This window comes from Cryptotermes secundus, unplaced genomic scaffold (genome assembly GCF_002891405.2).
Source record: "Cryptotermes secundus unplaced genomic scaffold, Csec_1.0 scaffold532, whole genome shotgun sequence".
NCBI lineage: Eukaryota > Metazoa > Arthropoda > Insecta > Blattodea > Kalotermitidae > Cryptotermes > Cryptotermes secundus.
This window is the reverse complement of record NW_019744117.1, coordinates 23,496-39,900: the sequence shown is the minus strand read 5'-3', so window position 1 is coordinate 39,900 and position 16,405 is coordinate 23,496. Positions and strand designations below refer to the sequence as shown.

Sequence of the window (16,405 nt, the reverse complement as noted above, 5' to 3'; positions counted from 1 at the left end):
CTATGTGATTCTGGCAGATGCTGACCTGACGCTAAGGATGACAGCCCCCTGATGCATTACGGTCAGGGTGTGAGGCTCTGGCCGTCCCACTTCTAAGTTATCGCTGTCCCAAGCTGTCAGCTCTCATTTTCTCAAAGCCTTTCCGACGTTGCTGAAACTGCCAGAATTCCAGGAAAGTACCAGATGTTACTTCCTGTTCACATAGCAAAACTTGAACTATGTCCCTTCCGCATGTAAGAGCTGGCTATCTGCCGGATCTCTTTGTTTGTAATATTGTTAATCTTAACTTAATACAAATTTAATTTTCACACAACACTCCTCCAGTCAGAATGAACGGTTACAATCTGATGAGCCGTCTCTATCGGATCACAGATATATATGCTTTAAATAAGTAACATCACAGTAGATCGAACTACTTATAGGAATCCTAAGAGAACCAATTGGGAGTCTTACAAAGACGACCTAAAGGTAAATCTAGAGGCCATCTCGTGTAATATACGCACAATGAAGGATGTTGATCAGTCCGTTGACCAGTTGCAACGGGCTATTATCTCGTCCTTTAATCAGAATTGTCCGGCTAAGACCACTCGCGGACCAAGGAGAACGCCTTGGTGGAGTAAACAGCTGAGTGGGCTTAGAACCAAAACAAGAAAGCTGTTTAATACAGTTAAAAGAACAGGGCAGTGGGACACCTACAAGGAAGCCCTTACCTGTTACAACAAAGATATAAGGAAAGCCAAGCAATCCTCATGGAGGAGGTACTGCCAGGAGATCACTGATGTACCAGCCGGTGCCAGACTCATGAGAATCATGGCAAAACAGGCGACCAATAAGGTCAGCACAATTAAGCTGCTTAACGGACAGTATACTCAAACAGGAAGGGAGACACTGAACGAATTATTCAGGGTTCATTTTCCTGGTTCAAAACTGATTGACAAATTGGACGATGGACAGGGTCAGCAGAACCTGGACACTTGCCAAAGCAAGATGAACAGGGTAGACTGGAACCTGGCCAAAGTCATAATTAATCAATCAAAAATAAGATGGGCGCTAAACACTTTTAGACCATTTAAATCAGTGGGAACGGGTGGAACTGTACCAGAAATTTTGCAACATGGGGCAGAACTTTGAGTTCCACACCTATGTCGCACATATAGAGCCTGCTTGGCATATGGTTTCATCCCCACAGCCTGGAGGCAGGTTAAGGTGATGTTTATTTCAAAGCCCGGGAAACTTGATTATATCGTCCTATCAGCCTGTCGTCTTTCCTTTTGAAAATCTGGTTGATGCTGATATGCCAATGTCATCAAAACTACTGAGATTTCTGTTCACTGCTGCCAAGGCAAGCACACAGTTGCGAGTTCGCGAACTTTATTGTCAGACCTCGTATAGTGCTCAGAAATTTTGGATCTTCCTGGAGATGATATACCTACATCCAAAACATGCAGGAGATGCATGTTGAGTTTTGAAATAATTTCTGCACTGGAAAGAGGCAAGTCTGGAGGGAAGTGCATCTCATCACAAACCTGGGCCCTCTGACCCACCCTTCCTTCTTGCACTGTTGGCAAACTGGTCTCCAGCTGCTCCACTCTCAGAAGTGCTTTCTGCAGCTGTTGTGAAGTCTTGGTTCCTTCCAGTCTGCAACAGAGGCATATGTGAGGTCTGAGTTCTTATATCAGTGCCTATGAAGACTGCTGTTTTCTGGGATATCACACTATGTAGTGCAGTACCTGTCTACCACATCCCAGAAGACAGTATTCTTTAAGGGCATGGACAGTAAACTGTATCCAAAGGGACCTCGTGGTCTTTGAATCCTTCTCAGAAAGGAACAGGAGGGGAAGAAGTGGAGAAGATAATGGAGAAAAAGTTTTATAAGAAATATGAGAATGGAGAGGACAATAATGAATAAGAACAGATGGCTGCCTCCTCATGGCTTTGGTCTGGAAAGGATAAGAAATTCAGATTCTCATTCAGAGGAATCTAAGCTTGAATTATTCTGCTCATTGGCTGAAACTTTCACCTGTACCAAACATAACATTTGGGAATATTAAAGATGCCATGTTCCTTCATAACCACTGTCAGGTGTTAGTGAATGTACCGAGTGGTCCGTAGCTGTTCTCGCAACACAGTGTTGCTCCCCTCCACAGACTGCAGCTGCGCCTGTAGTCTCATGGCTGGATGGTACCACCCGCTCAGATGTCTCGAGTCCAGTGCTTCAAGCAGTCTCTCCAGAGTGTTGGACTCCACCTGCACACTGCTTGAACCTGAAACAATATCACTTTAAAGCACAGGGGCACACAGAACCAGGAATGCCACCATTCTCCTTACACCCACTAGTTCACTCGTGAATACTACTAAGAAGTGTACCATCTTGGTTGTGAATGCTGTCCAGGATCTCATGCATGCCTTTCCTTAAGGCTTCATTCTCGGTTGTCACCTTTTGGAGCTTGTTCTCTAGCTCGTGGAGCCTCGGTTTCTCTGTCTCCAGCTGCATCCCATCTGCCTCCTCGATCCTCAGGCCCTGTCCGCTGTTGAGGGCACAAGGGTCACCATCTCTGTACCCTGGCTGAACTTCTCGACAGATGACATCAGGATGGCTTCGCTTGCCATGCCTGTGTCAGGCTGCAGCCATAGGGACTGCATTTGTAGGCTGATCCTGCTGAGTCGCTGGTTCAGTTCTCGGTTCTGCAAATAAAATTGCCAGGTGTTTGAGTACCAGTCATATGACTAACTGTTTGAGTGTCTTGATTATTTTTCAATGTTGCATCACTGTTCAGTTGAACAAAATTTGGTCAGTGATTCTAAATGATAACTACAGTGTAGCGACTAATTTTTATTTGGAATTCAATTAATGGAACTGATTGAAGCCATAAAAATCATAGTCCAGGCTCAACAGTGTGAGACAGTTTACTGACCAGGTTCATCACCTTGTCTACAGAAGTCCCTCATTTGGACTTGCATCCTGAACTAGTCAAATCTATTTCCTGTCTTTTGAACCTATTTCTCCCACTTTAATATTATCCTATCTAAACACAGGTTTCAAAAGTTGTCTTCTCCCTTGAGGCTGAACCAGAATATGAAACAGGAGTGTTAATCACAAACCTGTGGCACTGACCTCAAGTTTAAGCTGCAGTTTCTCTTCTTCAAACCGCTCCGCCTGTTGCTGCAGCACTTTCATCAGTAGCCGCTCCTTTTTCCTCTGTGCAGTGATTCCATCCACACACACAGGTACCTCTGCAGGCAAGCCAAGCTGCTCCCTACAACAGCCACATTGTCAAGTAATTTAAATTGATTTGTTTGTTAAGTCTAAAGGCATGTTATTAAACTGACACATATGGAACATTTCCCATTATCTCATTTTTGTTTAGAATTACAGTGACTGCGCTTCCAGAAAGTAAATATATTGTTACGTATTTGGGGTTTGCGTGACAAATAATAATGGGTTCTGGATTAGATGATTGGAATTATTGGCACTTCTTTACATTTACAATCAATTATAACAGCTCACATTCAATGACTGCCTATGCCTCCCTCCATTCTGGCTGGACTACAAATCTCTTCTCTTCCGCTGTGATGAATCACTGCTCACACACTGAACTCCCTTATGAATGAATTATCACTCTTTTATAATTTCCAAGCGACCCAAATATAGGTCACCATTTCAAACCATTCCTCTGTTATCCTTTGTTATCCATTGCCACGGGAATCTATATTTACTGAAGTGTTGCCTATCAAATGGACTTCACTTCCAGCTTTCAGGCAGTGCTTACCAAAGCGTTGTCTAGCAATGGATTATTCTGTCATGGCATGAAACCCCATTCTGTTAGGTTCAGTGGATGGAACTAACCTCTATAAGCAAACCAAAGGACAGAGATCAGCTCCATCTGATGGACCGACAGAGAAGGTTGCACACTTTTACCTGATTATGGAAGCACAGCCAGCTTTTGAAATGTTGTATTTCTTTAAAAGAGAGAGAGAGAGTGTGAAAATGGAAAGTGACACACATATGTGTCAGTTTTATTCAGCCACTACTGTAACCAGAACTCGAGAAATATGATTTATTTCAACTAGCCACTTAACAAAATTCACTTCTGCAGCCATGCATTCTGCTTCATATAGACATTTTTATGCTTCCTATCGCTGGTCTCCATTAATTTACCTATGGTGGATTTTTCTGGAGTCTTCAATGAAACAACACTTACACACCCAACACTTTCAAACCATCATTATCCTCATATTTACTAACCCATTGATTTACCTTTTGAGCTCTGCAGTTTTCTTTCTCAATTTCCATCTATTATCAGATTTTGAAATGTAAATATAATCATGCTGTTAGGTTGGTTGACCTTCCCTCAAGAGGAAGTCCTATGTTTAATATCTCAAAGAAAGTCTGGAGTGCAGACACTGCAAAGGATTTTACTTTCAGTAGTTTACTGTTCACCATGCAAAAATATCAAGAGCTTAAAATGCAATCCTTTTAAAATTCATCACTGCACTACATGTTTCTTTGGCCTACTTGGCCATCATCAGGTGCGCTAAAATTCAGGGGAACTGCTGTGCCTTCTGTGCTACCGTGATCCCTGTTTTCGTATTTACAGCATTTCTACATGAAGTCAATGTACTTCCTCCTTCTATGCCACATGTATTGCCTGTTCCCTATGCACTGTGTACATTGGCCAAGCAGGCTGAAACATCTAGGGCAGTGGCGACTTTTAAGATCTTAATATTGTTGCAGGGCAGATGGTAAACAACTGAAAATAAATTCTAATGCCAACTCAAACAGGACTAAGATACAACTGCAATGGATGCCATCTCTTAGGTCAGCAAATTGGTTTTGTAGTTATGACTGGTGATGTGCAATACTGATCTTAGACACAGATGGGTAAAATACACATGTGTTGGAATTCTGTATCCACAGCAATTGGATAAATTGATGGGTTAATCAGCAGGACTAGACAGACAGACATGTCGTTCCCATCATACATCAATTTCACGTCACCCACCACCCAACAGTTGAATTGCTAACTCGAGTTTTACTATGCAGTCAGTCAAATAATGAAGATGTATTATATTACATTCCAGATGTGGTGAGACACAGTGATACTGAATGAACAAGCCGGTACCTCAGAGTCATATTCTGTTCTTCCAATTGGCTGACCTCTGCTTGCAGTTTGTTTGATGCCTGCACCAGCTGCTCTATCTGTCTGTCTTGAATGTGACGTTGTTGTCTCAGTTCCTTGATTTCGCTCATGGCCTCAGCCAAACCGTACTCCCCAGACTCATACTCCCTCAGCTGGATGATCATTTCCGTTGCCTGCACATAACAGTATGAGAATATCATACCAGTGACTGTGAAGAGCTACAATATGTAGTGCAGCTGAGGCTTAATGGCATTTAAGATGAACCAGACTACAAAGTGTCACATGCCAGAAGATATAAAACTCTTCAGCAATTTCATATAGTTGAGTACATGGTGGAAATAATCTCTGTGGGGAAGAAGGAGGAGGAGGAGAGGACGGTGACAACTTCACTGAGCTGGTGAAGTGCTTGGTTTGAATCTCAGCTGGGATACTGACTATTATGTCTGAGGATTTTCATAGTGTTCCTTAGTCCCTTCAGACAAATTCCAGGATATTATCTCCATCAGCCCTTGACCACTTCTGTACCATAACATTCCCATTCCTTCATTCTGTCATCTGGCCTTTCAACGCTAGCTACTGACAGAGTTGTAAAATGAACCATAAAAGAGAGAAATAAAAATTGACTTCAACAAAATCCACATTACTGAGGTACATTAACATTGGCTGTGCACTGCATTATTATTAGCTGGATAAACTGCACTGTATTTTTCAATGCTGATACCACTAATCCTGATTTAAAATATGGCAGCAGCCCCACAGTACTAGGACATTTAAAATACCCTGCACTTGAATGATGAACTGCTACCCCTGAGTTAGAATGTGGCACCCAATCGCACAGTAACAGGAAAATTGAAGTTCCCTTTTCCTGGTCAGTACAGATTAACAGGATGCCAGATGAGCACAGGAAAATACTGGTGTGCACTGGAAGACAGGAAAAGACAATGAGAAAAGTACAAGACCAAACTGACCACATGGAACTGCTGAAACAGCCTGAGAGATCTCTGAACATTATAAAGAAGCCATTCAGACTAGGATGTTCCTGAAGGCAGTTTACATTTCTGTGTTCATGAATATTTTATAAGAATCTCCAAGTCTTATATTTTCAACATTAAATCAAAAGAAAATATCCCTATGAAATTACTTATCTCGGTCTAAAATTCTGCTAGTTTTCACATAACTGCATTAGCTTTGCACACTAACATCATATTACCAGATCCAACAGAATCCTAATGGTTTGCACCACTAAAATGAATCAGCTTATCAATACAGTAACCTTTTCCTTTCCTGCCCATGGCAAAAAGGACACAGTTCTGCATTCTAAGACCCAGATGATATTTTTTTAAAACAAAAAATTATTTATGACAATTTTTCAAATAGTTATCTGATATCAAAGGAGATGTGTAGGATACTTTAGCTCACTGTGAAAAAGTAGCTGATGTTACAAACTGTGGTTGCAATGAAAAAAAAAATGGGTCTAACAGTTCATTCTCACCTCAGTTTCATGAAAACCTCATCTCAAACTGAAAGTAAGTCTTGTGTATGCACAGTGTGTTGTCATGTTTTGCATATAGATTGTGATCTTCTGGACTGACACTGTGCAGTTAACTGCTGTCAGTATTCACTACACCTGAGCTCATCTCTTGTACTTTAATGTGGGCATCTTCTTCAGCATCCTTGAGTTTGCTTTCCAACTGATGGACCTTCGCTTCAGCTTGCTGTAACTGTGTCTTCAACTTTACAACACCATTGAGATTGATTCCAGTGGGCAAATTGAGCCTGTATGAGATAAGAACCCATCATCAAAAAAATCTATTACAGAGAGGAGCTGGTAGTTACTAAAAGTATTATGTTTTAGGATATTATCCATTGTCTCGTCTATTTTCTAAAAACAGTCATGTTTCTTTTTAAAAACACAGTGTTTCGGACCCAGAGACAGGAGCTAGCTCTATCTATCGGACCCAACTGAGTAGGTTTTACCTGAGGACACGGACAGAATCCAGTCTCCGAAACACTGTGTTTTTAAAAAGAAACATAACTGTTTTTAGAAAATAGACAAGATGATGGATAATGTCCAAAAACATAATACTTGTAGCAATATACCATCATCAGACTTTTAGATCTTATTTGGTAGTTACTAAGCCATTCACAAAATTCCCAATCACTGTGTGGCTGAACTGCTTATCATAGTCACCACAAATCCTAATCCTGGCTTCTTGCTGATACTGATAAATAATGCTGATGGCACTGAATGACTCCCAAGAGGGAAGGGAGCTTAAAATTACAACATTTGGTTCAGTTTTGGGAGAGGGCATAGGTTCCATTTCTGAACCTCTCTTTTTCTGCTAACTGGTCCATTTTATCTTTTTCTTTTCCTTCTGCTGATATCATATGTATCTGAAATTTCTCACCATAATAAATGGGTAACACAAAACTGGACACCCACTGACAGAGGTGACAGATAAGTCATGTTCAGCAATTATTGTGGCAGAAATAATCACTTCCCTGTGTGAGATCAAAATCCCCTGTAGTTTTAAGATACCTTAAGTAATCCTAAGAGTTATGACAAAAGAAACACATTTTAAAGGAATGTAAACTTAAATTAAGGGACCCATCACACTGTTGTGACAGATGGTTCAGCAGACATAGCTTTGAATCTGTAGGCATATTCATGTCCTTGTGAAGAGTCTATTAAAATCATATTGTCTGTCTGTATGCATGAGATAACTCAAGAACCAGTGAACAGATTTACACAAAACTTGATATCTGAGGAGTTTAAATATGATGACCTATTCAGCATCGGACAATAATAAAGGACACTTTACGCGGCTTAATTCACTAAATATTTATAAGAGTGAAAACTGTCTGGAACACAAGATGAATAGAAAAATGGAACATATATTACAGGCCCAAGATATTTTTCCTGTAAATCTTTCAGTGTTCAAAGTAATTAACAGACAGGAAGTAACATATCAGAATTATTATGCTACACATACATTCATGAACTTGTTTTGTTATGGATATCATTAACCCCAACTTAAAACCCAGCAGCCAGCACCCATACTAGTGCAGAATTTAAATCTACCAAACAGAGTAATTAAACATACTATTATAAAAATAATATCTCTGTGCCTAGTACATCATTAACTACTCAGCACTGGGGGCATTTAAATCGTTTTTGCACTCACCCTGATTAATTAAGTTTGCATACCGTCAGAAAAAAATCCATATTTTCCGTTCTATGCAACATAGAAAGAAAAACTAAAAACAACCTGAAAGACAACAAACTTTTCTACATGTACACAGAAGAGCAATTTTTACAAATGAAAATTAACTGTGATTATTTTGTCATGAATTATTATATATGTCATGAAATTCCAAAGGACTTACCCGTTGTTTATTCTTCAGCCTTGAATCATGGTGATATTGTAAATATAATCACACTATATACTCGTACAATTATATTTTGTTCAGACTGTACGTGAGTTTGAACTGCGTCACTTCACAGTTTATGATAACTCACACTCGATGCGCGTGTACTACTTGTCGAAGCAGTCGAACATTCTCGAAGCAGCCGAACCCACACATCGCAATGTGACACTTTACATGCTTCTGCGCTTCTTATTCTGAGAACAAATACGTCTTAGTTTCCCTTTGGCTGGCCAGTGTTGTGAATGTTTCACCTCCAGTCGACTCAGTTGGGCCCCCTGATAAATTTGGCCCTCCCCCCGAGAAACGCCACTGACTGTGATATTCGGGTTGTTTGATTGAAGAATCGTCTTGGGGGAGGGTTTCTAGCAAAATTGAATAAATTATGTTGATTGACAAAGCGACACTCTCACCTGTTGGTAATATTCGCAAAATAGTGATGCAAAGTAAGTATAATACTAGTCGAAAAGAGTGCCAGTCCGACACATACTGAAAGTCACAGCGGCGAAGATGCCTTTACTCACAAAGTAATACTGGCTCAGTTGATTTATACCTCTTCCAAGACGCAAAATAAAAGTGATATATAAAGAAATATATGACAGCCTGACACTGACTTTCTAACTGATAAAGAAATATTAGACAATCCGACACTGACTTCCTGACTGATAATTCGCCACTGAAAACCAATCCTTGAATGCATCAAGACTTCCTTCAAGGCTCTGGAAGCATTCACATGTAAGCACCGATAAATATTTCCTCATTAGTTCTCGAAACAAAGCTGGGCTATATTTGGCTGAGCAGGTCATAAACAGTCATATCTAAATGTAAATAGTATCGAAACCAGTACCGTGATAAATAATTTCTTTGTTCAGAGCTACGGAATGAACCACTGACATGACCTCACGTAGGTTTGTTTTGGTTTCCAACCCAAGGTCAAACTGCCAGCACTCCAAAAGAGAGCATGGGTCCTGCGACGTGTACACTGGTCATTTGGCCAACTCTGGTTACTGCTTGTGACGTGTATACGTGACATTCGGCCGTTAAAGGTTAATATAATCATAGTGTTTCTGGACATTATCCCTCATCCCATTTTTATTTAAAACACACAACATTTTGGAGACTGGATATTATAGCAAGGGACAAAAGAACATACTTGTAATTTAAATTTATGCTAACAAAGTCACAGAGAACAAAATAAAAACAAAAAAAATTCTAAATCATTCCTAAAGGTAAGCTTACAAAGATGAAAACATCTTTAATGTGTTTTGAAATATTTTAGTGGTGGAGACTGAACTGTTTTCTCTTCCTTTATATCTTCATACATATGCTGGTAGCCACACAGTGCTTTATCCACATCTCAGCAAATTTGCATGCTTCGACCGAGGTTGGGGTCAGCATCCATAATTTTTTGCTGCACGATTTCTATAGCTTGAAAGATATCTTAAATTTCCTTGAAAGTGAACTCCTTCACTTGCAAATTATCTCATTCTTCTGTACCACTGTCAGCTTCTTAAAATGCTCTTTGTTGACCTAAAGTAGATCATCATCAGTCAATTCTTTGGAGTGTGAATTGAGCAGTTCCCAAACATTGTCATTTTCTAGTCCATCAAATCCAAGTGCTCTTCCAGTATTTCAGGCATTCCAACACCTATTCTATTTTAGAGTTACTACGATCACATCCATGTTGTTCAATCAAAACAAAGATTTTGCTCTAATGTAATAATGAGATTCTTCTTTTGGGGGTTCACTGTGTTTTTATCTGAAGGAATCTTCCATTTGTCCATTAACTGCTTAAAACAAATCATAAAAAAGTAATGTATATTATGACAGACAGCAGCACATGTGAAGATAAGTGCAGAATGAAGCAGTATAGACAGTGTCACGTAGCTTCAAACAAGGCTCCGCATTCCTAGCCAAATCCTGCGCATGGCTTGTGGTGGGGGGAGTTTCTTAACACTTGTTCTTCCACAGGCCGCCTGTCACTTCTCACACCCTCCATCCCCTTGTCTGAAACTTTTCTTCTGCGCATTCAAGGTTACTCTTGGCCTTGTTCAAAGTTATGTGACACTTGCTATAGCATCTAAAACCCTAATAGTAACCTCAAATGCACCTGTGTTAGCCTCGCATTAAATGTGAACTGGTATCATTGTACAATCTGCACTAAATCAAATATTGCATTATTCGAACTTGCATAAATTATGACCAAGCTGCATAGCCCAATATACTGTAAAGTAACCCCCCTTGCCTGTAACAGACATAATTTCTTATAAACATGCAGTTCTACATATAGATGTAATTGTGTGACCTCACCTGAGTAAGAAGTGCCACACGACTCTGCTCAGTGTTGATCTGAATGTTAGGTGCTTGAGCTGCATGGTGGGATAGTCTTGCTTGCAGTTCCTCAACTTTGGCGTTCTCAACACGAGAATCCAGAGCTTCTCTGAAGTCATCCAACTGACCGTCACGTCGCAACTTCTGTTCCACAAGCTCCTGCACCTGGGATCGTAGCACTACATTTTGTTCCTCCACCATACGCATCTTCTCTGCAAGGTAGAGTACACACAGTATCAGACACAGATAGCCTGAAGTGGTTATTATAAAACAGCATACTTCCATCTTTCTTATGGTCTTAAGAACTTCTTCCTCAGAGTATTTATATCAATTTTTTTTCTGGGTGAGGGTCCTTTTGCCGATCACAGTGACTGCGCAGTCTAAGGCATGAAATGTCTTCACCCACTTGAGGCATCAATACGCGTGTGCGTTATTTTTGTGTTTGTGGTGTCTTGTGCGTAGACAGAGGCCTTTTGACAGGCTGATCCCATGTTCAAGGAGTCCTACCAATTTTGTGCAGGACTGCAAAACTGAAAAAATGGCCAGGCCCAATAAAGGACTGTACAGCCATTGACGAATGACTCAATGAACGAGGGTCCTTTTAGAACTCATTCTTTTCTCTTTTTTTCTGTGGTGAAGTATGATGTCTCTTTGTGATGAAATTCACAATTGTCATTAATCCTTCACTTCTTCCCAATACCAAGTGCATATGGTAACCACAGTATAAGCTATGTTGGATTTGAGGTTCATGTAACGATGACTATGCAGGGTACTGTTTTCTGAGATGTGACATCAGGTAGTCTGGCAGAAGTTCACTGACATTCCTCTGAAATGTCGGTAAACTTCTGCCACACTACACATCATCACATCTAAGAAGACAGTACCTGTCACAGTGTAAGCTGTCAGACAATTACGTTACTTGACACATTATATGCCATGCCCCCTATTACCAGTATTTCACCTGCTGGGCCAGCTGTTTTTCCAAAGAAAACGGATTCCAAAGTAACTACATTGAAAACAGAAGTGGTGAGTAATGTGGGAAAGAGCTGACAACTGCAGTGTGTTTGACTCATTCAGGCTATGCTTAAAATTTATTTTTCCTGCATTTTTGTGGCATCTGTAGGAGATGATGACAATTATGTATGCAGTGGTAACAGAGACTCACGCGATAGGATCAGCACTGGCATGCAGTAAATTCCATCGCATCAGGTGATGGGGTTAACAGTGATTCTGCTAATGACTCTTAAGACATGGATTTCTTACAGACAGAAGAACATAAATTGTTAAATATTGGATCCGGGATGAAGCAAGGAATGAATGCAAATATTGTATATTGCTCAACATCATAATATTGTAGACACATCAGAACATCAGAATGCAGTGAATATTTAGCCCTTATGGTGGGAATAAGAAATGGACAGAGAATTTTAGTGACTCTCATGGAAAGACCGCCTCTGTGGTCTAGTGGTCAGTGTTCCTGGCTACAGATCCAGAGGTCCGGGTTCAATTCCTGGCGCTACCAAATTTTCTGAGAAGTAGTGGGTCTGGAACAGGGTCCACTCAGCCTCACGAGGATAATTGAGGAGCTATTTCGAGGAAATAGTGGCTCCGGTGTAGAAAACCAAAATTAACAGCTGTGGGGATTTGTTATGCTGACCACATGACACCCTCTATCAGCTAAAGTTGCAACTAACTTCGCTAACAAAGTGGTGGTTGCTTGATTGGTATAGTTCACTTGTGGAATAAAAGCACAGTTTGTTTGATGTCTTGTAAAGCAGCTGTCTGAATGATCAAGGAGCTGGATGAATAGCAGACCGAAGGTTTAAACTGAACTGAACTGAACTGACCCGGTGTTTCATCAGTTATATCAGCAGAAGTAGTTAAGAACATATTTTCTTCTCTCCTTACCACTACAAAAGCTGAGAGTGATTTTGATGCATTATGACTGACAAAACTAGAATGTTTGTGATGGTACATGAAGCCAAATTCCTGTAGCTAAATGTCACTCAGATTTTCATCAGCTGTACCAAGAGGACATCACTGCACAAAGGTACATGTTTCTGCATTATCAATATTTTGCATGTCTCTCTGTCTCACCTTGCAGTGTTTTATGCTGGATAGTGCACTACAAAAACAAAACAAACTCCGTGGCCTTTAGTTTGCAAGCGAACTATGCTGACTGAGCAACTGCTGCTTGCTGGTGAAGTTAGTGCCAACTTTTGCGGATTTCCATGGCCGTTATTCTCAGTTTTGTAGACTGGAGCGGCTACTTTTCCATTCGAGTAGCTCCTCAATTATCCTCATGAGGCTGAGTGACCCCGTTCCAGACCCACTACTTCTCAGAAAATCTTGTAGCGCTGGGACTCGAACCTCAGACCTCCAGGTCTGTAGCCAGGAACTCTGACCACTAGACCACAGAGGTGGTCACTGGATAGTGAACCAGCATGCAAAAATGCACCTGATTGATAATATAAATTACTCAGAAGGCACATTACCTTCTTGCTCCTGACATGTGTTTCATGCCTGTGAGTTCACCTGTCATCTCAGTGACGTGTTTCGTGGCTTCAGTCAGTTCATCTCGCAGGTCTGACAACCTCTCACGTAGCATCATGTTCTGTTTCTCAACTGTCTACAAAGAATCACATCCTTGTGTTATTCTAAGAATTCTATCCAGACTACATGGCATGACACCCCAGAACATGATATTCTTCAGGGCCTAACAATATCCTTGCAAAATTACCAGCAGATTACCGTTATTCACTGTGTACTTATTAGCTTTACAAGTCCTCTGTTAAACCTTAAAAGCCCCGTCTTAGTCTCTCATGCTAAGAGATGACCACAGATGTAGGGTTTTTGGAAATAAAGTTCCGTCGAGAATATTTCGGCCTTAAGGCCCGTCCACATTAGTCATGCTTGTGCATCAGAAGCTTACTGCTGCCGGAAAATCAGGATCTGGAGCTGATGAAGTGGACGCCCAAACTGGTTTGCATTTCTTCACAACAGATATCAGCTCCAGATCCTGATTTTCTGGCAGCAGGGATAGCCATAACAAAAATATCAAGTACAGGATATCCATGAAGTTCTTATTTAATTAGTGAAATAATTTTTTTCTTTGGTGCTACAGCCCCAATTTGGGCCTTGGCCTACCTCCATGAAACTCTCCATTTCACTTTGGTTTACTACATCTTAGATATTTGGTAGGACTCCTTGGGCAGGTGATCAGCTTGTTGCAAGACCTCTACCTGTACACACTCAGACACGCGTACACAACACACACACACTCTCTCTAAACATCCATGTCCTGAGTGGGATTTGAACCCACAATCCCGGCTTCCGAGCAAGCAAAGACAGTGCATGCCTTAGACCACTCGGCTACTGTGACCAGCAGTGAAATAACAGTAACTCCTATTATTTACTGCAGGACACAAGTGACAGTGAATGTATAAGCACATATGGTAATAGTACCATTATGAATCCAAGGGTCATGTCAAAGACAAGTTTGCAAGGGAATGTCACAAGTCTGGGCATGCTGATAAATTAGTTCATGATATTCACAATAACAAAATAGGTAGGAATTTTACGAACACCTGTATTATATTTCATTTATAGTTGATTTAATAATGCTGTCACTAACTCAGACTACACACTGATATCCTCATTTAAGGGTTCTTTTTGGAGCATGTGATTTGAATACAGAACTGCGGTAAATCTTAAATAGAGGATATTTAAAACTGAGATTACTGATTTGGGATCACTGAAATTGAATGTTAAATGAGAGAGTCTTAAAGCAAGGAAAATGAAATGGGGTTCCACTGCAGACAGTGTTGAATGACTGAATGAGGGCAAATAATGAATTGCAAAGAATGTCGTTATGGCCTAATTTAAGGCATTGTCCAGGCATTTTTTTTTCCTTGGCACTACAGCCCCAGTGGGCCTAGCCTACCTCCATGAACTTCTCCGTTCACTTCGGTTTTTCTAGATCTTACACATTCGGTAGGACTCCTTGGGCGGGTGATCAGCTCGTTGCAAGGCCTCTACCTGTACACAAACACAGAAAAACGCACACACACAAACTAAACATCCATGCCCTGAGTGGGATTCGAACCCACGATCCCAATTTCCAAGCGAGCGAAGGCAGTACATGGCTTAGACCGCTCGGCTACCGTCACCAGCCATCCTGGCATTTGGCCAGCGGGAAAGCCACATCAACACCTCAATCAGGATAGCAGGTTTCCCAGTTGAGGTTCAAACTGAGCACCTGGTTATAAGCCTGAATGGTTACTGCTGTATCAATCTATTAACTTGCTCTGTGTGCCTAATGGAAAATAAAGCTACTGAGAACCATACACAATTGCTGTTACTCATGCTGGAAATCCTAACCGGTTAGTCTAGTTGAAAGAGTTTCCTTCTACTTCAACATCATTTAGAAGTTGTGAGATATGTCTGTTCTTCTGCCGGATGACGTTGGCCATTTCTTGCTGTTTCTTTGCGACAAATTCTGGTGACTGCTCGCTGTGTTGTGCTGTGATGTTCACTGCTTTCATTTTGCAATGCCACCAACTCTCTCTGCAGCTCTGGCTTTTCCGTTTCCAGTTGGGCCACTTGTCCGGCAATCTGCAGTGAGTTTCATCGTTCTTGTCATTTTCAACAAAAATGTAACTAAACGGCTACCTTGAAAATTACATAAGTAGAATGGGGCCAGATGACTAGTTTCATTACTGGCCAAACTACCTCATTGGTGTAAGGGAAGTAATGGTTAGGTTGGTATCTCTTAAGGTTGTATCACACTATAGCACTATAGGGATAGGGACGCTCACGCTCCGCACAAGCAACGGTTAAAATCCAAACAATGTAAATGTTATAGGATTGATCATACTGGGGTGCACGCCACGCTCACGCGCGCTCACAGTGAGCGCCGCAAACATCGCCGACAATATTTTGAGCGGTAGTTACCGTGTTTATACGCCCAGTGAAATTAGAAACAAACAAGAAGTCAGTGTTACTACGATACTTCATCCAAATCGTATCTCTGTATTTTAAGCATCTTTCGGTGTAGCCTAAAGAAGACCGTAGAATCTTAAGAAAGTGAGAGTGTACTGTGATATAATTTTTGTATTGTTTCTTGCAGTATAAATGGGAAGAAGAAAAACCAGTTTTGCACCAGGGTGCAGGTCTTCCAGTGACCACACTGGAATTAAATTCCTCTATTTTCCCAGGGATTCAGCACGGTATGAGCGAGATCTGAAATATTATTATAAAACGTACTGTAATATTTTGGCCAGTGTTATTAAAGGAGCTAAAAATCTTCATTATAATCAATTAATTTCTAATCCTAGCAACAAAATGAAAACCACTTGGACATTATAAAATCAGACACAGGTAGAAAAATTAATAATGCAAGTATAGAGTTTTTAAACATTGATGGGAAGTTAACTGATAATCATGATGTTATCACAGATTCTTTTAATAATTATTTTCGAACAATAGCTGGACATCATCAATACCAA

The 16,405-nt window shown here is 40.7% G+C and overlaps 1 protein-coding gene across 1 annotated transcript; it reads right to left on the bottom strand.

Annotated features, from left to right (window-relative positions):
• Positions 1–830: 830 nt before the first annotated feature.
• Positions 831–15,508, bottom strand: LOC111874494 (centrosomal protein of 290 kDa). The gene is made up of 9 exons (XM_033755467.1): positions 15,279–15,508; positions 13,394–13,527; positions 10,878–11,110; positions 6,779–6,917; positions 5,124–5,314; positions 3,116–3,257; positions 2,368–2,685; positions 2,099–2,264; positions 831–1,638 (listed from the first exon to the last, which is right to left on the bottom strand). The coding sequence occupies exons 3-7, from the start codon at positions 11,015–11,017 to the stop codon at positions 2,515–2,517; spliced, it is 783 nt and encodes a 260-aa protein (XP_033611358.1). The 5' UTR covers positions 11,018–11,110; positions 13,394–13,527; positions 15,279–15,508; the 3' UTR covers positions 831–1,638; positions 2,099–2,264; positions 2,368–2,514.
• Positions 15,509–16,405: the final 897 nt, after the last annotated feature.

What these genes read in the sequence shown, in the direction of transcription:
- LOC111874494 (XM_033755467.1), bottom strand. Translation starts at nt 11,017, where the DNA reads ATGACTTCAGAGAAGCTCTGGATTCTCGTGTTGAGAACGCCAAAGTTG. An exon ending in GTGTGGCACTTCTTACTCAG is followed by an intron (nt 6,918 to 10,877) that starts GTGAGGTCACAC and finishes TATCTCATACAG; the next exon opens with GCTCAATTTGCCCACTGGAA. An exon ending in AACTGCAGCTTAAACTTGAG is followed by an intron (nt 2,686 to 3,115) that starts GTCAGTGCCACA and finishes TTTTATTTGCAG; the next exon opens with AACCGAGAACTGAACCAGCG.